The 25,179-nt window shown below is 46.1% G+C and overlaps 1 protein-coding gene across 2 annotated transcripts in view; it reads left to right on the plus strand.

The window, feature by feature from the left end:
- LOC139052148 (cGMP-dependent protein kinase, isozyme 1-like) overlaps window positions 1-25,179 on the plus strand; it is a 455,731-nt gene that overhangs the window by 179,885 nt on the left and 250,667 nt on the right. For both annotated transcript variants that reach the window (XM_070529239.1, XM_070529240.1), the window contains 2 exons: window positions 3,470-3,533; window positions 6,615-6,692. In XM_070529239.1, the coding sequence (XP_070385340.1) occupies window positions 3,470-3,533; window positions 6,615-6,692 (142 nt within the window). The remainder of the gene's footprint in view (window positions 1-3,469; window positions 3,534-6,614; window positions 6,693-25,179) is intronic.

Here is a 25,179-nt window from a genome sequence, read left to right on the forward strand (position 1 = left end):
CGCAATGGGGGATAGCCGAAAGTTGACGTGGAGGAGCCCGAATGACGAGACTAGAAATGAAATAGACTTTATGCCCTGCGCTAACCCTGGCATCATACAAGATGGGGACGTGCTCGGGAAAGTGCGCTGCAGTGGCCATAGGATGGTAACAACTTGAATTAGCCTAGACTTGAAAAGGGAACGAAAGAAACTGGTACATAAGAAGCCGATCAATGAATTGGTGGTAAGAAGGAAAATAGAGGAATTCCAGATCAAATTATACAACAGGTATTCGGCTTTAATTAAGGAAGAGGACCGTAGTGTTGAAAATATGAACGACAATCTTATGGGCATCATTAAAGAGTGTGCAATAGAAGTCGGTGGTAACTCCGTTATACAAGATTCCAGTAAGCTATCGCAGGAGACCTAAGATGCGATCAAGAAACGTCAATATGTCAAAGCCTCTAACCCTACAGCTAGAATAGAACTGGCAGAATTTTCCAAGTTATTGAACAAGCGTAAGACACCTGAGATTAGGAAGTATAATATGGATAGAATTGAACACGCTCTCAGGAAAGGAGGAAGCCTAAAAGCAGTGAAGAAGAAACTAGGAATAGGCAAGAATCAGATGTATGCGTTAAGAGACAAAACCGGCGATATCATTACTAATATGGATGAGATAGTTCAAGTAGCTGAGGAAGTCTATAGAGATTTGTACAGTACCAGTGGCACTCACAAGAATAATCTACAGGAATTTGAAATCCCACAAGTAACGCCGGAAGAAATAAAGAAAGCCATGGGAGCTATGCAAAGGACGAAGGCAGCTGCGAAGGACCAGGTAACAGCAGATTTGTTGAAGGATGGTGGGCAGATTGTCCTAGAAAAACTGGTCACCCAGTACATGCAATGCCTCATGACTTCGAGCTTACCGGTAACATGGAAGAACGCTAATATAATCCTAATCCATTAGATAGGAGACGCCAAAGCCTTGAAAAATTATAGACCGATCAGCTTACTGTCCGCTGCCTACAAATTATCTACTACGGTAATCGCAAATAGAATCAGGAACACCTTAGACTTCTGTCAACCAAAGGACCAGGCAGGATTCCGTAAAGGCTGCTTAACAATAGACCACCCACATTCACACTACGAATCAGGTGATAGAGAAATATGCAGGATATAACCAACTATTATATAGCTTTCATTGATTACGAGAAAGCGTTTGATTCAATCGAAACCTTAGCAGTCATGGAGGCATTACGGAATCAGGGTGTAGACGAGCCGTATGTAAAAATGCTGTTAGATATGTTTAGCGGCTCCACAGCCACCGTAGTTTTCCATAAGGAAAGCGAAAAAATCCAAATAAAGAAAGGCGTCATACAGGGAGATACGATCTCTGCAATGCTATTCAAAGCGTGTTTACAGGAGGTATTCAGAGACCTGGATTAGAAAAATTGGGGATAAGAGCTAATGGAGACTACCTTAGTAACTTGCGATTCGCTGATGATATTGCCTTGCTTAGTAACTCAGGGGACCAATTGCTATGCATGCTCACTGATCTGGAGAGGCAAAGCAGACGAGTGGGTCTAAAAATTAATCTGCAGAAAACTAAAGTAATGTTTAACAGTCTCGGAAGAGAACAGCAGCTTACAATAGGTAGTGAGGCACTGGAAGTGGTAAGTGAATACATCTGCTTAGGGGCGGTAGTGATGGCGGATCCGGATCATGAGAAGGAAATAATCAGAAGAATAAGAATGGGCTGGTGTGCGTTTATCAGGCATTCTCAGATCATGAACAACAGGTTGCCATTATCCCTCAAGAGAAAAGTGTATAACAGCTATGTGTTAACAGTACTCACGTACGGGACAGAAACCTGGAGGCTTACGAAAAGGGTTCTACTTAAATTGAGGACGACGCAACGAGCTATGGAAAGAAGAATGATGGGTGTAACGTTAAGGGATTAGAAAAGAGCAGATTGGGTGAGCGAACAAACGCGAGTTGAAATCAAGAAAAAGAATTGGGCATGGGCAGGACATGTAATCAGGAGGGAGGATAACCGTTGGTTTTTAAGGGTTACGGAACTGGATTCCAAGGTAAGGAAGCGTAGCAGGGCACGGCAGAAAGGTAGGTGGCTGGATGATATTAAGAAGTTTCCAGGGAAAACATGGCTACTATTTGAACATGACCGGGGTAGTTGGTGAAGTATGGGAGAGGCCTTTGCCCGGCAGTGGGCGTAACGAGGCTGACGACGACGATGATATATATATGCGAGGGCGAATCACAAATTCTATGCGCCTATTTTTGTTATCCAAAGTAAGGTACATACAGGTAAGTACAAATAGAACGTACTGTTCTACGTACCTTACACTATTTTTCGACATAGTCGCCACACCTGTTCAGGCATATATATATATATATATATATATATATATATATATATATATATATATATATATATATATATATATATATATATATATATATATAGTGGTACTATTTTGTTTTACGGCGATTGGTAGTTATCCACTATTAACATGGGCTACAGTCATCAATTGTTCAACTGTCAGGCATATAGATTCGTTATGCGGAGATCTGCCAGCATTGCCCGGTGCGTTCCCGCGGCATCAAGTCACCCAATGCAGTAATGACGTAAAATGAACCAAGAGCCTCGTTTGTTTTTGCTTTTCTTTCTTCTTAGTCTTCTTGCATTACACCGAAGAGTCCGTTATGCCGGGGGTCTTGAGTAAATTGCGCAAGCAATGGAGGTAAATGATGTCTTGCAGAAATAAAATAATCTCATTTTTTTTTACGTCAACCAAAGTGTCTGTCAACATGGCAGGTAACAGTGCCCTCAAATTTAGATTACCGTTTTAGCTTGCACGGTATACAATGGACAAGAGCGGGTTCAAAACGTTATGATGATGATATGTGGTTTTTAATGGCGCAAGGGGGGTTCAAAACATACCGGTGCATCACTGCGACATCTAGTAAATGCGCGTCATGTCACTTCGTTTCATTCTTGAATGGGAAATGGACCTACCCAGATTCTAAATTGGGATTATGAGAAAGGCACTAAATAAATCTGGGGAAATTATTTTCAAGTTTGGAATTCGGCATTCATATTAGTCTGGCTATACTGCACAGACCTGTATGTTGCGTCGATGCATGAAGCTTAATATCGCATTCGCATTAGCGAAAACATCACTAGCACTATTCAGTATAGCGACACGCATGCTCTGAATTATCACATTGGAATCTGCTATTCGTTTAGTATGCAACAGCGCCCAACGCGACTGAGATACAATTCGCATGTTACATTAGGAAACAGTAATGACTTATCTATCTTTTGAGAAATGTCGCTCTTTTTGATTTGTTAAACGCCTTATTTACCATCGCCCTTATAACACTGGAGTTTCACCTTGTTTTTGCCGACCACTAGTTTCATCTTCTTGCCGACCACTGGCTGATAGTTTCTCTGTTTTCAATGCAGCGTCCCTCTCCTGCAAACACTTTCCAACGAGATCCTGGCCAAGATGTCAGACGTACTGGAAGTGGTATGTTACCCAGTGTCTCTTGCAAGTGTATTGTGAAAATATATATAACAGCAGAGTAATAGGAGTACTGTATAGGAGTACTGTTCCAGCGTTCGCTTGGAAAAAGGAAAGAAAAACGGACATGATCTGTTCAAAGCTCCCATTCTATCAGACTCGCGATGTGGTTCCCTAAGAGAATTGGCGCCATAGATGATAGTGACCTGTCAAACGCTGCCCAATATTCGCCCACACTTTTAGCCTCACAGGATTGCGTCTCTTAGTCACTGCGATAGGGTTGCGCCAATTCTAATAAGTGAATTCCGTTTACTTACCCACAGCTTGAGCGAATGCTGGCCCTGAGATGTTTTCTTATGCATCGAAAACTAAAGCACAAGTAGAATCAAAAGGCGAAGGTCAGCTTAGAGGTTTAATGTATCCACATTTTGTGCGTGTGTAACGTGTGACTGTATCTTCGTGTGAGTATGTTACATGCCAATTCAGGTAAGACAAAGTAACCAGGAACAATGAGTGATGAATTGCCAGGTTGAATAAGTTCCAGGTTCTTCAAACTCTGTTGAAACGTGGCGCTCCGCCGGAGCAATTCCCTGCCATTCCAGCAAGGCTAGATGTGCTGGCAGCCACCAATACCATGCAACATCTCATCCTGAATGCGCTGAATGCATGCAGAAATTGACTGGCGCAGAACGGTCCAGAAATCGTGTTGTTCTCTAAATCATTGAGTACATATTGCTTAGCTTCGTTTCTCAAAGCAGCTGTGTAAAGGGGAGCTTGCCTAAATTCTACAACCCCTGGCTCAATGCTTCCCGAAGCAATTCGCCGACTTCACGGTTATTTTCGTTATGATTTGCTACCTCACTCGCAAAAGATATACATTCTTCGTGTGTAGTAATAAATTATCACTTCAATTCTTTCTCCGCGTTTAATATTCGCATGTGATGGCTTCTTGGCAAGCTAATCGTACCTTTAAATGGCTTTGCCATCATGACAATGGCCAGTCCATCGAAGGGCTTGTCATGTGGTTTCTAGCATAAAATTGTACCACATTATTCACTGCTCAGCACAAAAAGGACACGGCAAAAATCATAGAGGAGGACACGCACCGCTGAGTGTCGTCCGAGTCTCCTTCCTGTCGTGTCCGCGCTACGCAGCGTGGCGCTCTGCAGCGTGATGCCTTACCGAGACCGAAAACGGGGTGCCATTAAAATTTTTAGAGATTGTCTCTGTTTTCAAGAGAGTAATTCAAACACTCTCACCTTCAAAATAGTTCCCTTGCACATCAATACAGGTCTCCCAGAGACCCTGCCGCTTTGAGAATATGTCCTGGAGGTCTGTTTTCCAAACTAGCGATGCGAGTTTCGTTTAATCAATTGAACTGCAATGGCCACCTGTGTACCCGCCGCGGTTGCTCAGTGGCTATGGTGTTGGGCTGCGGAGCACGAGGTCGCGGAATCGAATCCCGGCCACGGCAGCCGCATTTCGATGGGGGCGAAATGCGAAAACACCCGTGTACTTAGATTTAGGGGCACGTTAAAGAACCCCAGGTGGTCGAAATTTCCGGAGTCCTCCACTACGGCATGCCTCATAATCAGAAAGTGGTTTTGGCACGTAAAACCCCATAATTTAATTTTTTTTTTAATGGCCACCTGTGAGCTGGGTCTTTAATTTTGGGAAGAGAGCGAAATAAGCGAGAGCTAAACTTGACAAATGGCCAAGATGGCCGAAGCAGGCAGCAGTGCCACTGCCTTTCACGTCAAAGATAATCATTACAGACTAAAACTAGGTGTAGGGTTACAACCCCGAGGTGAAGCAACAGCCGTCGAAGTTCAAAAGTCTAACGTCGCCACAACCGCCACGAAAAAAAAAAGACAGGAAAGGTAAGAAGACGTAGAAAGGCGGGAATGGGGGGTACGCATGTCTTGAGCACGACAAAGTGCTTGCTTATCGTGTTTTTTTTTTTATAATTCACGGCACTGTGCATTAGGAATTCTCCCGAATGGCCATAATATGAGGAACGGGTTTTACTGCCAACTTATAGGGTGTCTGAGAGAGACCGTTCGGAGAAGAGGGCCCGATGTGGTGCGCAGGAAGGCCTAGTTGTGTGGATGCTGCACAGTGACAATGCACCCTGTCACTCCACCTATACGTGAGTTTCTCGTCGGAAACGAACTTTCTACCACAGATTTGACTTCAATTTATTTCACTCCCTTCTCAATAATAAAAAATCCACATCAAAAGCCGCCATTTTGGCGCGATTGCCTTGATCAAGTTAGAATTGCAAAGGGACGCTCGACTCCTTCGGGAAAAAAGAGTTGCGGGACGTATTCGCAGAGTTCCAGGAAAGCTAGGAGTGCTATACTGCTGCGCAATGGGGCATTTCAAAGGAGACATGGTTTGAATGCACCGTAATAAATCACTTTCTCCTAACAAAGCCAGTCTCGAAGTTTTCTGACACTCACTACCATGTATCTACCTTCGTGTATCCTACGGCTCTATCAACGACCACTATATCCCCTTGAGTCAAGAGTTACGATGAACTGCCAATAAATGCGCTGAAGCTGCATAATCTTATTCCGAGGCGCTGCACACAGCATTTAAAGAAAGTCAAAGTGACAGGATAATGCTTTGTGCATCTCGTAGCGAGTGCTCCCTATTACAGACAAATAAAATAATGATTTTGGCAGGCATAATATGTTTTCAGCCAAACATAATGAAAAAGCCGGGTCAAAGCATGCCCATAACTGAATGTATTGGCTGCATATCTCGCCAGAAGGGAAAATTTCTTTGATTCCTTCTACGTTGCTAAAGCAATGTGGAACGTCAAACAACCCGTCAGACGTGGTGTGAGTCTAGCAAAGTGGTCAAGTGTTGCCCTTAGTAAGTGCGCTGAAGCGATGTGCGCCCGCATTTAGTGCGCGGGTGGTTAGTACCTTAAGTTCGATGTGCGTGGCTGTCTCCTTGCCACCACAGCATACAATTGACCAAAACAAAAGTCGCGCACACAAATGTGTAGACCGCGACTGAAAAGGCGTAAGATAGGCGCAAGCAGAACAAGAACTGATAGCAAGTGTTCGCTCCGTGCAGGATTTCTACCCTCCTGGCGTCTACATCATCCGACAGGGGACTTCAGGGGATACTTTCTTCATAATCAGCCACGGAAATGTAAGTATGCAGCACACTGCGTTCTTGAAAGAGCATATCAAGTTATCAGTGCCATGTCTTGACATCCGAGTGCACATTTTACTTAATATTGCACACATAGGCTCAGGTGGCTTTACCTTTGGATCACCGGTCATCAACAATGCTGCAACGTGGAAATCTCTTAGCAGGATGCTTTTCTGTCGCTGATAATCGACAGTGTCAACATACATTGAATACGTTGATGGCGTCACAATAAGTCTTAACTCCATAAATCCCTCGCCCCGGGTCGTGTTGGCATTTCCAAACTTTGTGCGTTTTGTTTACAAATCAGGCAGCACTGCCACTGCCAGAATTCTGAGCACACAGAAATGTGCGTTTTTTTTTCTTTTTGTTGTATTTTTTTAGAAAACCGCATAAATTGAGTGGAAAAGAAAAGAACTTCAATGTCAACGTTTTATACATTCTGCGTTTGCACAGAAAGCTCCAAGGTTCGGGCTGCGCTGTATGCCACGTGAGCAGTCTCTCTATACCTGCTGCTATTGGGCAACTTTTTCAATTTGCTTCTCTTCCGTACCACGAATTACACTGTAACAGAAAAGAATGTAATGAAAGAGGTAAGAGGCGGAAAAATACGCGATAGCTGCAAGCTCGTTGGCTCAATTTCCCTTCTGGTTCTCAAATTACCCGGTGCTTTCCCGTATCCTGCTGATTTTCGGTTTTCGCGGCGTTTATCTACGTGACATCAGTCTCCCGCCGGCAGTGATGGAAGTGGCAATGGCCCGGCTTGCTCCACGCCTGGCCTCACGATCAGCGGTGCCATGGCGGAAGCGTGACAGTGAACTGAACGATGCCGTCAGTGAAAGCACAGCACTCTACTCGGCCAGCGGAGAAGACTGCGAAGACGGCTTCGAAACCGTGCGAAGCCGCAAGGCAATGCGGAGGAGTCTCAGGACCCCTTCGCCTTCAAGTACGTCGAGAGTACAGTTTACGAGCCGTCCTCAAGCCCCCGTCATACCCTTCATGCTGGTGGTTCCCTTGGACAATTTGAGCCACCTGAATAGGCAAGCTGTCTCGATCTTTCTTGAAATATTAGTACCGAATGAGATAACCGGTATAAGAATTAACACTCACAAGAATATACTTGCCGTCGATGTCGTGCACTGAACCACTTTCGACATCTTGCGTGCAGTAACCTATTTGAACGGTATCAGGGGCGCTATAACGTAAAGCTATTCCATAGTTTGTATTCCAATTTTGCAGTCAACCCTCCGCGATCGGTCAAAAACTTTTTGGGCCACCCCCACTTCACCTGTCTGTCACGCGACGTCACAAAAACCCCGATAGCTCCCCATCAAATATGACGTGTACACACGGATTATGTATAATTTGACTTAACAAAAGAAAAAGAGTTATTTTTCATTCGACGCCTTTTCGCCATTAGCCCTCAGATATTGGTCAAAAGCTTTCGGGCTGCGCCCGCTTCACCTGCCTGTCACGCGACGTCACAAAACCGCAAAAACTCACGGCATCACAGTGACGTGTACGCGTTAAAAATGGAATAAAATGCCGAACAAAACTGAATTTTCTACTGAATAGCCTCCGGCTTTCTCGTTCCGAAAGGAATAAAAGGTAGCTGCCGCGGATGGCTGAGGCACTGGCTACTCGCACCTGCCGGAGATCGTGGGTTTATTTGCGTGTAATAAAACATTTTGCGTGGTCGTCTAACGTTTGGGAGAACTTTCGGTACGTTTACGACCTCGTTCTGCCAACTCTTCTTTGTTGAGGATCCGTTTTAGCGCCATTCTTAAGCTTCCGTTACATGCCGCAGCGATTGCACGCCGCCGCTAAGTAAGAGAAAGCGGACGAATCGCAGACGCCGGCACCACCCTCTTCATCCGGTTATTGATATTCAGTGCAGTGGCTAGGCCCCATCGAATCCCTCTCTACTTGAGCATGCTCCTCGCCTCTTGTGAGCCAATTAGATAAGACAAGCAGCTCAGTGTGCGCAATCTTATTCGTTTTTCAAGCAAACAAAAGTGACCTCCTATGAACGAGGGGAGCATTTTACAACCCTGCGGCAATCCCGCAGATGACTTCCCGATGCTTGCGTCGGTAGTTACACAAGTTTGACATCAGGAGATCGGAATAAAAACACATTGGAATAGTTTTACGTTATATGGGCCCGGAGTGCGCTCCCACATTCCAGTGGACAAGCATACAGCAACAGGCGCCATCTACGACGTAGATTTTGCAATACCAATGAAGAGTGGCCTATCCTAGTCAAGACAGCAACTCCTGATGCTACCATCATGCAGGTATCTCGGATGGGCAATTCACGCTGTGTGAAGATTGTCGTCAATGGCAACACCACACCATCCAATGTCAAGATGGGCCATTCCCGTCACCCCGTAAAACCATTCATTCCGAAACCTCTGCAGTGCCACAAGTGCCTTCGGTTGGGTCACATCAGAGGCGTTTCTAATAACGCGGCAGCATGTGCGCGCTGCGCTGAGTCCCACACCACGGAGTCCTGCCAAGCGACTGTACTTAAGTGCAGGAACTGCAAAGGATCGCATGAAGCCACGTCGAAAAATTGCCTTAGAATAAAGAAGGAGTGGAGTATACTTAAGAAAATGGTAAGCGAAGGCTCTACGCACCGGGCAGCAGCCGTTCCTGTGAAAAAAAACGGTGGTCCCGCCGCCACCACCAACGTTCACCAAAGATGGTAAAAGATCCCCTACAGCGCCAACCTAATCGAGTTGCGTCACCACCTCGAATTGTGAACAGCAGCCATTGCTCGAGACCAGACGCAACGTTATGAATGACAAAAAAGGCCATAAAAGTGCTTGTGACGTTGCTGGCCTGCACTGCCAAATGCACGCCTACCTGCTCAGGTTAAGCAGCGTACGTCGGCTTCATCGAACGTATCTCCTGCTTCCGACAAGTTGCCTGAGCAGGATGTGCTGGTGGTTATACTGCTGAAGTCGCTAATGGCTGCGATTCACACACTTTTGGAAATTGCACACTTCGACTGCTCGATGCGCTTTACAAGTGCTGGATGCACTTCCTCCTGTGCTTGAAAGCTTTCATTAGAAGCATGGCTCACACACTTCTGCAGAAGCGACCCTTTCAAGAAGAAGTCAAGAATGCCTCAGTTCTTCAGTGGAGTGCGAGATGCCTGAAATCACGCATTTCCGATTTCGCCCATTTTTATATGTAAATCGGTTTCTGGTGCTAGTCATCTGTGAACCAAACGTGACAAACACCCTTAGACTATCAGGATGCGAATCTTTTATTTCCACCACGTGTGAGAAAAGCAGCAACGACCTCGTTTATGTTCGCAAGGACCTCACTTACGTGGCACAAGCCGCCCCTCCCCATGACGACAACCAGTATACTTGCTTTAGCATAAAGAAGAGGCTCTCTTTCACACTAATCGCAAGCTTTATTTCCCCATGAAGACGTTTAGACTGCAAAAGGCTTGAAAATGTTTTGTTGACGACCTCCAGTACTTGGATAATGGCAGGATATTTAAATTCTCACCACCCAATTTGTGGAAGTCCAAGAACCGATTCAAGAAGCAAAATTGTTGTATCTCTTGCTTCAGACCATCACCTCTGCCTTGTCAACGACGGCAGCCCAGCATTCTGGAAAGGGTCATCCTACAGCAGCTGCCTAGATCTTAGTTGTGTCACGATGCCTTACTTCGATCGTCTACTGGCTTACTGACTTGGAAACGCGTGGAAGTGACCATATTCCTACTTACGTTGTCATCAAAGATCTAAGCAGTATGTCTTCTCCTATGATCTCTCGAGCGATTGACTGGCCTGCATTTGAAGCCTTTGCGAACGCTGAGTGCAAGGGCGGCCTTATAGAGCTTGTGATTGCGGAGGCGATGCATTCTACAACGCGCTGCTTCTCATGGTGAGCTACTCGCACGGACTTTGACGTTGAGTTAGAAAGGATTCGAGCAGTACGTCCCGCGCAAACAGGAGATATAGACGCACAAAATCGATCCTTGACCTTAGGGTGGCCAGGCGCACGCATAAGAATATACGTAGTCGCGTGGACAAATTAGACAACGAACAATGACAAGGATGTTGTAACTCGTTGGGCCCACGCAAAGCTCTCTCTCGCATATGGTGAATTCTCCGAGGCCTTCGCTCTTCTTCTCAGCAATGCCACCCCTTTAAGGCACTGGCTCTCCACCAAGGCTGTCGGGAAGTGGATCTTGGCGAAGTGTTTTGTGAGGCAATTGTAGGTGGCAGAGAGCTCCTAAAGAGTACTGAAGTTTACGAAGTTGCCTCCATGCATGTTTCGGCAATGGACAAACCTTTCTCCATGAAAGAACTTGAGGCTCCTCTAGCCACTTGCAGGCGTTACTTTTCACCCGGACCCGACAACATCACGTACGCTGCTATCCGCCACCTTGACCATGAAACACTAGAGATCCTGCTGCGTCATCTCAACGTCTCATCGAGTGACGGAGTTGTTCCTTATGAGTGGAAGCGTAGCCAACTTGTCCCAATCTTAAAGCATGGAAAGTTTCCCCTTCAACCGACATCATATCGACCTATCGCTATCACCAGCTGTGTTGGCAAGTTGATGGAAAGGATGATCCTCACACACCTCGAGTGGTTTCTTGAGCATTACAATGTTTATCCTGATGCGATAACCGTTCGTCCCGTCCCGTCCCGGCCGTTCGTCGGTAGACGTCATTGATCTATTGTCCTCCATTCAACAACATAAATAATCCAAATGCCTCTCTGTAGCGTTCTTTTTAGATGTGACGGGCGCTTATGATGTTTCTCACGACGCTATTCTTCATGCGATCGTGGCTACTGCTACCGCAGGCCACACTTTCTGATAAATTCGGAGTTACTTGACTGAAAAGAGCATCTTTGTAGTCACCGAGATCAGTTAAACTTCCGACCATTACACCAGCCGTAATGTTCCAGAAGGTGTCGTTTTGAGCCCAGTTTTGTTCAACGTGGCTTTGATTGGGCTGGCGGAATTGCTGCCACAGTTGCTCAGTCTGTCAATTGACGTAGATGACATCTGCATCTAGGCGTCAGGAGTTACCAGGCTGCAGGTTCGCGCAAGGTTACAAAAGGCTGCAATGATGACGTGTACTTATCTTTATAGACAAGCCCTCAGAATTTCAACAAAAAAGGCACACTAGTCACCTTCTCGGGGAAATTTATGACTGGTTATCCGGTGTCTAATAATGGCCAGCCTATCTTATACAAGAGAACTCATTGAGTTTTAGAGATCACTATCGACCGCGACCTCTTCTGAAGCCCTCATGTATCCTGCCTAAGGAAGAGACTCCTCTCAATCAGTCACCGTTTCAAAGACATTGCTCGAAAAGCATGGGAACCGTCGGTGCGTTCTATGCTTCAACTGCACAAAGTGCACTTCATGGGTTTCTTGCATTACTGCATCCCCGTGATGTCAAGCACCCGGAGGAGACATCTCAGAGTGCTTGAGAGCATGCAAGCTAAAGCACTTAGAACAGTTCTGAGGCCACCGCTATGCGTCTCAACAGCCGCAACAATTGTCATCGCCAAGGAACATGCCATCAGTACATATACCGTCATAGGCACTCTTAGAAATTATGTTCGTCACGTTTCCATTCTCCAGTCTGAACGCCTTGTTTTGCTCTCGGAAAGTACACGAGATTCAATTTTTTTGGGCGCTGCAGCCAAGTACCGATCCTCTCTTCCGTCCGATTTCACGCCTACAGCAAGATCCCCTTGTCCTTTGTTGTGCCTCCGGCAGCCACAAAGTGGGGCTTTCCATTCCAGAAGTTGGAAAGAAGTCCGGCTTGCGAACTTAAGCAATGAATTGAGTCGCTCTATATCCTACTGCGTGATTCACACTCAAATCCCTTTTACGTGTATACAGATGGCTCTTCGACTCTAACCAGTTCTACTGGTACGCTAGTCATTCCGTCGATGTCAATCTGCAAGAAGTTCAAGATCAGCGACGTCACAACATTGACAGGATCCGAAATTTCCGCCCTTCGCAGCCCAGTGATGTATGAGCAGTGACAATCACCACACCACTGGGCTGTATTCTGTGACTCAAAGGCAGCCCTGCAATCACTCGTATCATCTCTGCGCCACGCAGACCCAACTGCCCGATCTGCCCATGAAAGCGTCAACTGCGTTGCCATTCCTCTTTCGAGAGCTGACGCAGCAAAAAAACTTTCCGCACTTGCGCGTGACCTAACATTAGCTCAGTGGAATTCATCCAAGTTCGCAAGTGCACGCCTTCATACCCTGCACCCTAATTTACAGCTCCTTATTCCGCCCGAACTTTCACGATGTAACGGCACGCGCCTAGTCCGTCCATGGCTTCGAGTAGCATTTTCGAATGCGTACTCCTTTTTTATCGGAATGGCCAACAGCACACTTTGTGACTTCTGCGGGTGCAATGGCACAACCGCGCACCTTCTTTGTGAGTGCCCTCGTTTAAACCCGCAAAGAGCAATCCTCTCAGCCACCCTAGATACACTGGACAAGCGCCCAATGACAGAAAACAACATCCTTGGAAACTGGCCAACGCGAACATCAGCGCGATCCGCTATGAAGGCGCTGCTGCGGTACTTAAAAGCCACGGGACTTTCTGACAAATTGTGACTGTGCACTGTGTGGCGTAGGATTGTACAGTGACAGTGCGCAACACTAGCAACGCCTTTGCAGACTGCGTAACAGTGCCCACAGAAACAATTTGTCTGTATCGTGTATAGGTGTGTGAGCGTATGCTTTTTCTTCTTTAATTTTTTTAATTTTTCATCCTTTTCTCTCTCATCTATCGCATCCCTTTGCCCATCCCCCATTAAAGGGTAGCCAACCGGAGATAATCTCTGGTTAACCTCCCTGTCTTTCCTTTGCCTTGCTCCCTCTCTCTCTCTCTCTCTGCGCCATGGCTCACGCGAACAATTGGTAATAGAGATACGATTATGCTACCATCAAGTGGCGGGCGAAAGCCACGACATCTTATTTCAGTGGGTACCCGGCCACTGTAACAAAGCTGGCAATGAAAGTGCCGACAAAGCTGCCGCACATTATGTATGTGAAAGCACCTCGATACCATTGTCGAGAATGAATGCAGCGCGGCACCTCAGTGGTCTGGCCCATATTATTATTGTAAGAAAATGAAACACACCTGAGTTCACCGACCGGCGCCTATATGCCGTGGACTAGCATATAACATTGCAACTTTTACTTGTTTATAACTGACGCGAAGAAACGCTGCCGTGCCGCTTGCGAGTAGGAGTTTCTTTAACAAATGCTTACTCATTCCTTATTGGAATGGTGGACAGTACCCGTCGCAATAGATGTGGTGTCGAAGAAACGACCAAACATATCCGTTGTGACTCTCCTACATACGAAGGTGAGAGGAGTGCCCTTCGTACAGCTTTGGAGTACTTAGGCGACCATCCTTTTACAGAGGATAAGATCTTGGGCCCGTGGCTTCGGGCGTCTGCTATGTGCAAGGCCACAAAGGCGCTGGTGCGTTTCTTGAGATGCACCAGCCTGTACGACCGCCTGTGACTTACTCAGATGGTGCAAGCTTGTGTGCGTTACAGTGGAGCCTGTGGCCTTCTTTCTTCCTTCTCCTCTTTCAATCCCCTATCCCGCTTCCCCAGTGCAGGGTGGTCTACGTTCAACACCTCGTTCAACACCTTACCTTTCCCTAACGACTTCTCTCTCTGGTCTTGCAGAAAACACAATAATAACGGCCATTTTCCGCTTACATTTCGGGTGACAGGACGACGGATGCTCGACACCCTTGCGTTGTCATTCGCTTTGTGCATCGAATCGGCTAGTTTTTCTCCCATCTGGCACATTGTTTCAGGCCTTAATTGTAAAGATAGTTTTGCGAGCAGCAAAGTAACTCTGTATGTATTTCAATAACCTAGGAGAGACTGGCGGTAAATCCTGCTGCCACCGACAAATATTAGCATGCTAGAAGGGTATGTTCGTGCAGCTGTCTTATTCTATTTCTTCCTTTTGGAAATTTTTTGCAAGGCAGTGATGTGCGAAAGCAGAAAAGCGCTAAACGTGTTAGGCATAAATTAAAAAATATATACCTTTGAATTTCACGTCACGATGTACACCAAAAATAAAGAACCCTAAATACAAGATGTTTGCTTAAGTAAAGCTGCTGTAAGTTTATTTGCATGACATGAATCTTTTCCCAAATTTTTCGTCTTTAACTCGAATGATTTCGTGCAAAGGATCTAAGGCGAGAAATAAATATAGCAATAGAGAATCGCGAGCGAGTTTCATTGCAAAAGCTCGTGTATGGTTGCCGGGCTTGTTGGTAAGACGTCTACTTTGTTGTAACGCAGGCACAAGGACACAGACACGTCCAACAGGCGCATGCGTCAGTTAGACAGCGCTACAAATCACTGTGCGTTGCCGCGTGTGTCTGCTGTGTATGTGTGGTTTTGCCCGCGCTTCAACAAGTTGGAAATAAATAGAGGCGGGCTTCGATATAAAGACTAGCTCTGCAGTCGTTTGCGCTCCACCGCTTTTGCCCCCATGTAAAGGCGACAGCTTCGGTTAAGCATCGACGCCACAGCACAAACAAGCACGCGCTTATTTGCTCCGTTCCGTACAACGCAATCGCAACGAGGCTGAATCAAGCTCGCAGAGCAAGACTACGTCTTGTAATCTTCAAAAGTGAAAGAGCGCTACACGTTTCTGCTGCGCTTCAAAGTCGAGCATGTTTTCAATTTTTTTCATTCACTTTGCAGCATTGAAATTTTCGGAGAGCTTAAAAAGGCATGACCTCCTTTCATTTTTTTCCGATGTGGCTAGAGGCCTTTCGCTTACCTTAGCAGTGCTTATTAGAACAGTCTTAATTGATAGCAAGACAGGTTGATTGGCTGATATACTTTCGCGAAATTGATTAGCGTTAATGACCTCTGCTGGGTCAGTGCGCCACAGCATGTTGGTAAATCACTGTTTGCGTTCGGGCGGCTGTAGGAAATGACGAACATCTAGGTTAATGATCGGCGCGCCATGTAATCGGTTCGTATGGAATGCAGAAAATTCGCTGCCCTCTTGATGAGGGTGCACTGCTTGCAAACCTCTTGCAAACGCAACAACAAAACAACCAATAAACACACTAAAGTTATTGGCTTAATCGGGGCTTGATAACGCCGCTCTTCCTTTTTTTGTGTGTGTGCTGTCAATTCAAAATGCATCAGCATGCTAGCGTATCATGCCTGCGTATATAATATGTATATTCTAGAAACCTCTGTTAATGTGAAGGTACGCCGAAGTACTGTTTACATTGACGCACAGTTCTTATAGTTCATACAGTAGAGTTAATAAAATCTGTAGACAAGTTCAGCTTCGGAGATTTTGAATACAATGTATTTTTGTTGTCAATATATTAGACTGAGGATCACCTGCCATAACACGTATTGAGTGTTAACGGACTATTGATATGCCCAACACTGGGCGCTCAAAAAACGCCGGAACTTATACATTGTGAATTTCTGAGGCTGTTTCGTAAACATTATCAAGCGTAATACAGACGTAATCATTTTGCTTTTATGTTGTAAGGCGATCATGTTTGCTTGTAATGCTCTGAAAACCCCGTAAAACTAGAAGTCACGCACAAAGTGGGATAAATTCTAGTTAAAGAAGCAATTTGCGAAGATGAATGAGCTTCAAGAGGGATAATTTATGGATACGCGAAGTGATTTGAAGCCACTGGACAGACGTTGCTTTGACAAATCCAAGTTACGTTTTTTTTTTTCGTGATACAGTAAACAACCATGTTTGAGGCGCACGCCGACTCAACGACAAGATTTGCATTTGCTATTCTTAGAATGAAGCTGAGTTCTACGAGTTCTACTGAGTTCTAATTAGTTCTACTGCGGCGCAAGCTGCCCGGTTGAAACAAAACTTGTGTATACGTATGGTGCACATACTCGTATATTAAAGCCAGCGTAAATTTATGTCTCCTACAGCACGGGTCTGCTCGAAGGCAACAAGTAACAGTGGCGCATGTGTTCCTTCCGTTGATTGTCGAGATTCGGCAATCCTTGAGTTAGTGTAATGATTCTAATCCTTTGGTTTTTTTCTTTTAACGACCCGTTGCGGTGGCTTAGCGGCTATGGTGTTGTGCTGCTAAGCACGAGGTCACGGTATGAAATCCCGGCCGGGGCGGCCGCCTTTCAATGGAAGCGCAATGCAAAAATGCCCGTGCCTCGTGCATCGGGGCCACGTTAAAGATACCCTGGTGGTCAAAATTAATCCGCATTCTTGAACTGCGGCGTGCCTCATGATCCCATCGGGTTTTGCCACTTAAAACCCCAGAATTCATTCTTTCATTTCCTCTTCACGCTTGTTGAGGGTCCAAATAAACAAGAGAAAACTTCAGCCAGTCATGATTGGACACACTTATTAGGGAAGCCGGATGACCATTAGCAAAGCGAACTTACGAAGTAAATGCATTACAATTCCCTCCTCCATCTTTCATTCGCACCTGTTCCGTTTTTTCGGTTTCAGGTGGCATTATGAGCTTCAAAAGAATGTAGTGACTTGAATGAGTATTTGAACGGAGCACCTCCTGTACAGGAGCCCCTATCCCTACTCCACACTACTGTAAATTTCGTGCATTCTAGTTAGCAAGGAGGAAAGGAGTGATAGGCCGGTGTATTTCAGCCGCGTAGTTCATTCTCGCATGGAGTATTTAAGTCTACAATGCCCTTGCCAGCCGACTACGCGGTTGTGCTACATAGCCCCCTCTCGTAATCATATGTAATATATGCTCGAGTTCCTCCCATTAGTGTCTTATACAACACCCTGTCCCCATCTTTTCTTGAATGAACCGAATGCACATCGTGGTTTAACGCCTCAGTTTTCAGTACATGTATGTTTTCGTACGTGCTTAACCACTTCCAGGGTAAATTAGGTGGAGTATGTGCACATTGAAAACGTTAAAGCTGCTTAATACCACCAAGTTCTTGCTTCGCCTAGCACGACTGGCACCTAATATTGAAATTTTCTAAATTTCCAGCGCATTTCATTGTTTACCGGCTCTCTAGTCATACCATCGATATAGCGTTTGCTCTCGTGGAGCGTAAATATCTAAAAAATATGCGTATAGTAAAATATAATATTTAGTCTCGACAAGTGCCGTCTCTGATCACCACATCACTTATCCAATGAAGTCGTACCAATCGCTTCGTTCGTAGCCATGGTACATGCACGCTTCGCTATCTTCCTAGGCCTAGTACGTCAAAGCCTACAAAGTAATTCTACTACTACTACCTCTGCATGAACGTGGCACCGATAAATACTACTTTGGGACTAACGGTTCGTGCACTGTCAGATCAATCTGCTGATTGAAAAGTCTCACTCAGCAAGTTAGGCCAGTGCATAACTTGGCCGGGCAAAAATGCCGAGTTAGGCAGGGCAACAATGAGTGCTGGACTGTACCAACGTTTTTCACTACGAACGCTGACGACAAGATTGCTGACCTGTTAGAAAGAAACCGGCTTTCTCGGTAGAGCAATGACGATACAGCCTGATCTTGGCCAGCAAGAGCATGATATCGCCCTGAAACAGTGACCTGTCTTGACGGATCGAATGTCTCTCAGAAATTAAGTTGCGGCAGTCATGTCAAGGCACGGGTTATCTATACGTTCTGTACGAGCCAGCGGCTCCTTCAGCTTGTTACTGAATAACTTCTGCTCAACGATCATCCTCCCATCTACATCGCTATCCACGTACGTTTATTGCCGCAAATGGCAGGTGGAGCGGCACCATTCATAACCTTGTCACGAGCGATCCTCCAATAAAGAACTTACTAATCTTACTGTATAGCTTATTGCTCTGAATAACACAATAAGCTTGTTCTGGTATAAGGGCCATCGGTGCACGCTCTGCTGACAGTTTAAACATTGAAGTTAAAATCGTATACTGTTCGTGTACAATCCTCTCCAACCGAGAGCCAGCTCCTACTAGTAGACCAGAAAAGTTTAATAAGGAGGATTTGTCAAAGCACTGGCCAAAAAAGGAAAGTGTTCGTGGCCGGTAGTAAGGACACCGCTGAATCGATCGAACGCATCGTCACTGAGCCTATCGAATTTTGTGTCTCGTCGTGCTAAAGTAATAGGAAATTGACTCTTACATTTTGATCTCGTATTCGATGCTCCGCGTGCAGTCGACTGAAGCATAGAGAAATAAATTCAACAGGAGCCGACACTCGGCGAAAACTGGCAACAGGAAATACGTCGCGCTAGCATTAACGCCGACCGTTTACAGCCACGAGCATCGAAAAAAGAGAATGTGAATTGAAATTAGCAGATATTGTTTCATTTTTTTATTGTTTGCCAGCAAAACTAGGAATATATTCGTGTAAATTAAATTTTACCTTCCGGCTTACTTTTTTTTCGTTGCCTAGTGACAGGCGCATGACGCGCCATATGCATTCGTCATTCTTCAGACACACCACCGAAGCTAGCGAGACCGGCTGCGCATCTGAGCGTTTGCCTGTTCGGTGACCCGTCTGCCTGTTTTTCAATTTGTGGATTTAGCCTGGTTTGTTGGGCTCCCGACGAATCCTTGCGTTCCTTCTGCACTTCGACACGGCACCAATGTACTATTGGACTACGGCAAGGTGAGAAATTTTGTTCGACAGTCTACGACGCATTTCAAACAATTAGGCTTGAAATGTAACCTAGACTTGTGACGCAGTTAGCGAAAAGCAGCTCGGCCTTCATGGCAAAGTTAAGTTGAATTAATGGCTCGTACTGGGAGATGCTCGCGACACTTTCTATGAGCCCAACATTATTTAAACTTATTTAGGTAGTTTTTAAGCATGCTTGCCGCACAGGGTGCTGTGACGCAGTTTCGCGTGCACTGAATCTTGCTAGGACAAGTTTTAACGCTTTCTATAACCCACAACATTATTGTAATTCATTTCATTATTTTTGGAGTACTATTCATGCGCAGCGGCCGTGCCTGGCTCTGGGACGCGGTTAGCGAAAAGCAGCTCGGCCCTCGCACGCCGTTAAGTTTCGCGCTTTAATGCACTGACAAGACATGTTTGTGGCGCTTTCTCTGACGCCCAGGATTTCATAAGAGTGGCTTGTTAGGCTTGTTGGTACATGGCTATACTAGGGGAATGCCAGCAAACTTTAATGTAGAAAAAATCGAGAAGCAGACGTAGACCAAGCGACAGGAAGCCACCTTCCTGTCGCTTTGTCTGTGTCTGCTTCTCATTTCTTTCTACTTTCAAGTTTGCTGGCATTCTCCTGGTATGCCCAAGATTGTTGAAAAGTAATTTCGGTACTTTTTTTGGTACCTACGAGGCACGCTCGCCGCCCCTATCGTGACGCAGCGAGAAGGATCTCGGCCATGGTGACAAAGCTTGTTTGGCGCGTACTGAATCTTACTGCGACAAGTTTGTGAAAATTTTTATGGCCCCGCAACAACGTAAACTTTCTTTCGGTACTTATACTTGTCGAAAACACGACGAGCAATTGGCAAGAGTGATAACAAGGGAGTGTGTTGCTTGCTCCAGCAGAACGCGCAAAAGATAAAGCTGAGGAGCTCAAATGCCAGGAACTTGCAACTCGAAAATGCTGTCTTCTCAACGACTGAAGGCAGGCTTTGCACTCACACATTAGCCTTGAGTGTGAGTAGACGGAATTCTACGAGCATCCGGCATGGCCTGGTTGAGGGCCTGTGCTGTGGCCACCTCTGTGCATTTGTAGCGTATTATCGCGTCTATTGTAGCCAAGTTCGTTTGGAAACGCGCAGTAGCCCGTGTATTCGTGTTCTCTTAACGTTCAGGAAGTAAGGCCTGGGAAGAGAGTAATCCTTGGAAATAGAATGTTTTCGTGGTGTGTACGGTATGGTTTGGGGATGAGCTGGGTATTTTTTTACGCCTTGAATGTAAAAGAGAATTGCTTTTGTTTGCAATGCCACCCATTCACCACTTTCGCACGTTTAGCCTCAATGCGGATTTTTTGTATGGATTAATACCAAAATGACACGTGTCTGTAATTTAATTTTTTTCAGCTGACGTCGTCTGGTGGAGCTTCGTACGGGAACTACTGCTGCTTACCGGGTGCCAGAACGTTGAGTGAATGCACAAAAAGCCCGCAACGAGCATTTGTATAGAATAAGATAAACATTTCCTCATTTCACAAGGCGTCTTCCGTCGTTATGAAATTGCATGTGACACATATTCGATGGAGGCTTGTAAAGGTCGTTCGCAATCAATGTTACAGAATAATAGAATGATTTCGCACGAAGACCACGCGCGGTTGGGCTGCAGGAGCAAAAATAAAAACGTACCACCTAGCATTCAATACGTGCGAGGCGAAAACCGAAACCGGAAGTGTCGTTCAGGTATTAACGCCAACGGCTTGGTGCGCTGCAGTCAATTTGGACGCTGGGCTCTATGGGAGTGTCCGCTCTTGTTGAATCATTTCTCTATGACTACAGCGTCGCGCTGACGATGCTGATAGGAGGAGGAGGAAAAGAAAGAAGGAAATAAAGGTAGGGAGGTCGACCAGACGCACGTCCGGTCTGTAGCCCTATATATTTGAAGCTGTCTAAGGGATGAAAACAGAAAGGACAGGGAAGGCGGGACCCTAAAATATCGTCCTCAGAAAGGTTTTTTCTTTTCCTAATCGCGGATCGTTCAACAAGAAGCATTCTCCCAAAGTAATATTTTCAGCAAGGACTCCGTGACAGCGGAAGGTTAATCTCTTAACGCAAAAAAACTTGTTCATGTGACCTTCACTGCGCCCTTCGCTCAGCGCTTGACAAAAATCCTGCGTAAATTGCAAAGTTCTTCTGAGAGTTTCGCGAGTGCTTCGCATCCAAAAGTCGGGGCATGTTTTTAGGATTGTTCGTTTTTTTTTCCTACGTGGATAGACTGCACTCGCTACCGCGATGGCACCGTAGCATAGGTAAACGTCTCCTTATTTGTGGCTGCGGCGCGGCAGCGGGTTGACTTCACCACTATCATCACCGAAAGAGTTTGCGTGGCCGCCTAATAAAGAGCGCGCATTTCTGCTCCAACGTATATCTTGAGTCATTAGACTCCCAGCAATGCACTGGCGCAATAACATTACCCTGATGGAACATGCTTGTAACGGCGCGTTTTAAGCATGGGGCACAGAAAGAATGCACAGAAGACAGTCGCCGAACTTCGACTGAACATTACTGCGGAAAAAATTGCACGAGCCGCAGTTGCTGCGCAGAAAAATTTGAAACTTTACCGCAGCGCACACGGTCAGCGAAACGCAGATCATCGTGTCTCTCACCACTACTGAATTTCCTGATCTGCGCAAGATTACAGACACGTTTCTAAAGTGAAGGAGAAAGTTGCATCACACCGCGTCACCTAATTTGTCAAGAAAATAAGCGACGTATTTGCGCAATAAGTTTCTATGCTCGCAGGCATGAAGATTGTGGATTTTGTTATAGCGTGGTTTAGAAACGTGTCTTTATTCTTGCGCAGATCAGGACATTCAGTTGTGGTGAGGGACACGATGATCTGTGTTGTGCTCACATTGTGCGCTGTGGTAACGTTTCCAATTTTTCTGCGCAGCAACTGCGGCTCGTGCAATTTTTTCCGCAGTAATGTTCAGTCGAAGTTCGGCGACTGTCTTCTCTGCATTCTTTCTGTGCCCCGTGCCTAAAACGCGCCGTTACAAGCATGTTCCAGCCAGCCAGGGAGCAACCAGCCCATCTAAGTCTTTTAATTTCCATGACATTAGGGCCCAAACAATGAAACGTTCCTCCCCTTGGACCGCTTCCTAACCTTACGTGAGGCCTCCTTACAGTCAAGGACCGATGGAGGAAGCAACCGTACTTTGAAAGCTCCCTTCACCCGTCCTCGCGTAAGGAGCGGTTGCCGCATGCCTGGGTTCGAGATTCTCTTATAATCTTTACACGAACGCCATTATTCAATAAAAAAATGTTGTATCCTCGCATAATTTTTAAATGCAAGTGCTAATATAGAGGCGCGTGCACGCTTCCTTCTAGTTTTGTTTACTAAACGTAAAAAAGTACCACATTATAGCGCTAAACTGGATGTGCTCCGGCAACGCTGGCACGCTGGCGTTGTGCAACGCCTAGGGACGCCGCTCACGCCCGAATGTGTGACTGAAACAAACATGCCTTGGCGAGACGTACCGTGCTTGCGCTTCTCCGCAAGCGGGCCAGGCCCCGCACGTGCCCCGCACACTCTCAAGTTCCAGCGATAGTCACAGAGGGCGAAAAATCAACCACGGTGCGTTCCAGCATGAAACGCGCAAGTGCAGCTGCTGTAATGTGGTCGTACACTTTAATTCGAATTTTTTTCTGGCAGGGGCGCTCAACGCGGCTGAATATTTGGCTTATAAACGTACAGCCGTCAGCGTGCTTAACACGAACGCCCCGCAGTGTGGCCGGACAGGCTTGGACTGTCCGTCCGTCCGTCTGTCCGGATAAGCAGATTTATTTATTGTCCAAACTTTACAAGTGCCACAAACCTGCGCTTGCTCTTCTTTTCCTATTTATCATTTCCTTAAAGCGCCAGCTTTGAGGCCAAGCCTGAAAAGTGCGCGACCTGTCGCCCGCCATTTCGCTTTGCCGATATAAGCAAACCGCAACGTGCTTTCTGGACGCGCGTGACACCGCAGCCACGAGCGAAGCGTGGCGGAACGGATGTGTCAAGTGAGCGCACTCTCGCCGCCGGTCAGGCACAAGCGAAAGACAAGACGAGCAGTCAAATCCAGCTGCGCTCCAGCTATAGTAAGCTGCTGCAAACATACCGAGGTAACAAAGCAGAACACTTCGCGGCGCTGGCGTCAGTCCAAGCCTGTCCGGCCACACTGCGGGGCGTTCGTGTTAAGCACGCTGACGGCTGTACGTTTATAAACCAAATATTCAGCCGCGTTGAGCGCCCCTGCCAGAAAAAAATTCGAATTAAAGTGTACGACCACATTACAGCAGCTGCACTTGCGCGTTTCATGCTGGAACGCACCGTGGTTGATTTTTCGCCCTCTGTGACTATCGCTGGAACTTGAGAGTGTGCGGGGCACGTGCGGGGCCTGGCCCGCTTGCGGAGAAGCGCAAGCACGGTACGTCTCGCCAAGGCATGTTTGTTTCAGTCACACATTCGGGCGTGAGCGGCGTCCCTAGGCGTTGCACAACGCCAGCGTGCCAGCGTTGCCGGAGCACATCCAGTTTAGCGCTATAATGTGGTACTTTTTTACGTTTAGTAAACAAAACTAGAAGGAAGCGTGCACGCGCCTCTATATTAGCACTTGAATTTAAAAATTATGCGAGGATACAACATTTTTTTATTGAATAATGGCGTTCGTGTAAAGATAAGAGAATCTCGAACCCAGGCATGCGGCAACCGCTCCTTACTCGAGGACGGGTGAAGGGAGCTTTCAAAGTACGGTTGCTTCCTCCATCGGTCCTTGACTGTAAGGAGGCCTCACGTAAGGTTAGGAAGCGGTCCAAGGGGAGGAACGTTTCATTGTTTGGGCCCTAATGTCATTGAAATTAAAAGACTTAGATGGGCTGGTTGCTCCCTGGCTGGCTGGAACATGCTTGTAACGGCGCGTTTTAGGCACGGGGCACAGAAAGAATGCAGAGAAGACAGTCGCCGAACTTCGACTGAACATTACTGCGGAAAAAATTGCACGAGCCGCAGTTGCTGCGCAGAAAAATTGGAAACGTTACCGCAGCGCACAATGTGAGCACAACACAGATCATCGTGTCCCTCACCACAACTGAATGTCCTGATCTGCGCAAGATTAAAGACACGTTTCTAAACCACGCTATAACACAATCCACAATCTTCATGCCTGCGAGCATAGAAACTTATTGCGCAAATACGTCGCTTATTTTCTTGACAAATTAGGTGACGCGGTGTTATGCAACTTACGTTATGTTATGCAACGGACAGACGGACGGACGGATGGACACTATCGAAGTGGCAAATGTTCGCCAAGAAATGCATTGCATTTAATAAACTCAATTCGCAAACTGCAACCAAACCACTATGTCTTGCTTAAATGAGATGTTTTCGCATTCCCATACGTAAGTAGTCTTGACTGCCTCTGCCGAATCTTTTTCCATAGCAACATACAGCCATTTAAAATATTAACTGCAGTTTGCCTTTCTGAAAACTAGAGAAAAAGACATATAGGATACGCGCATTGCAATGTGTCAAGCATGACCAAGGTCGATTCAAATAGGTCGCGAAGCTTCGGGGGAAAAGCGGTTCTGTACAGATTGTCATCGACATCAGCATGGGGGGTTATGGGAGCAGCGATTGAAGTGCGACTATGTTTGGAGGGAACAAACATTGGGAAAGAAAAACGCGTTTTTTAATTCAAACGAGACGCAGTTGGATTCATTCAACGAAAATAAAATTCCTAGTCAATTTTATATATTCGTGACGAGTTAAGAAAATACAAGTTTAATTTTAGTATTATTAATAAATGCATTTCTTTTCA

Source organism: Dermacentor albipictus, unplaced genomic scaffold, assembly GCF_038994185.2.
Source record: "Dermacentor albipictus isolate Rhodes 1998 colony unplaced genomic scaffold, USDA_Dalb.pri_finalv2 scaffold_19, whole genome shotgun sequence".
NCBI lineage: Eukaryota > Metazoa > Arthropoda > Arachnida > Ixodida > Ixodidae > Dermacentor > Dermacentor albipictus.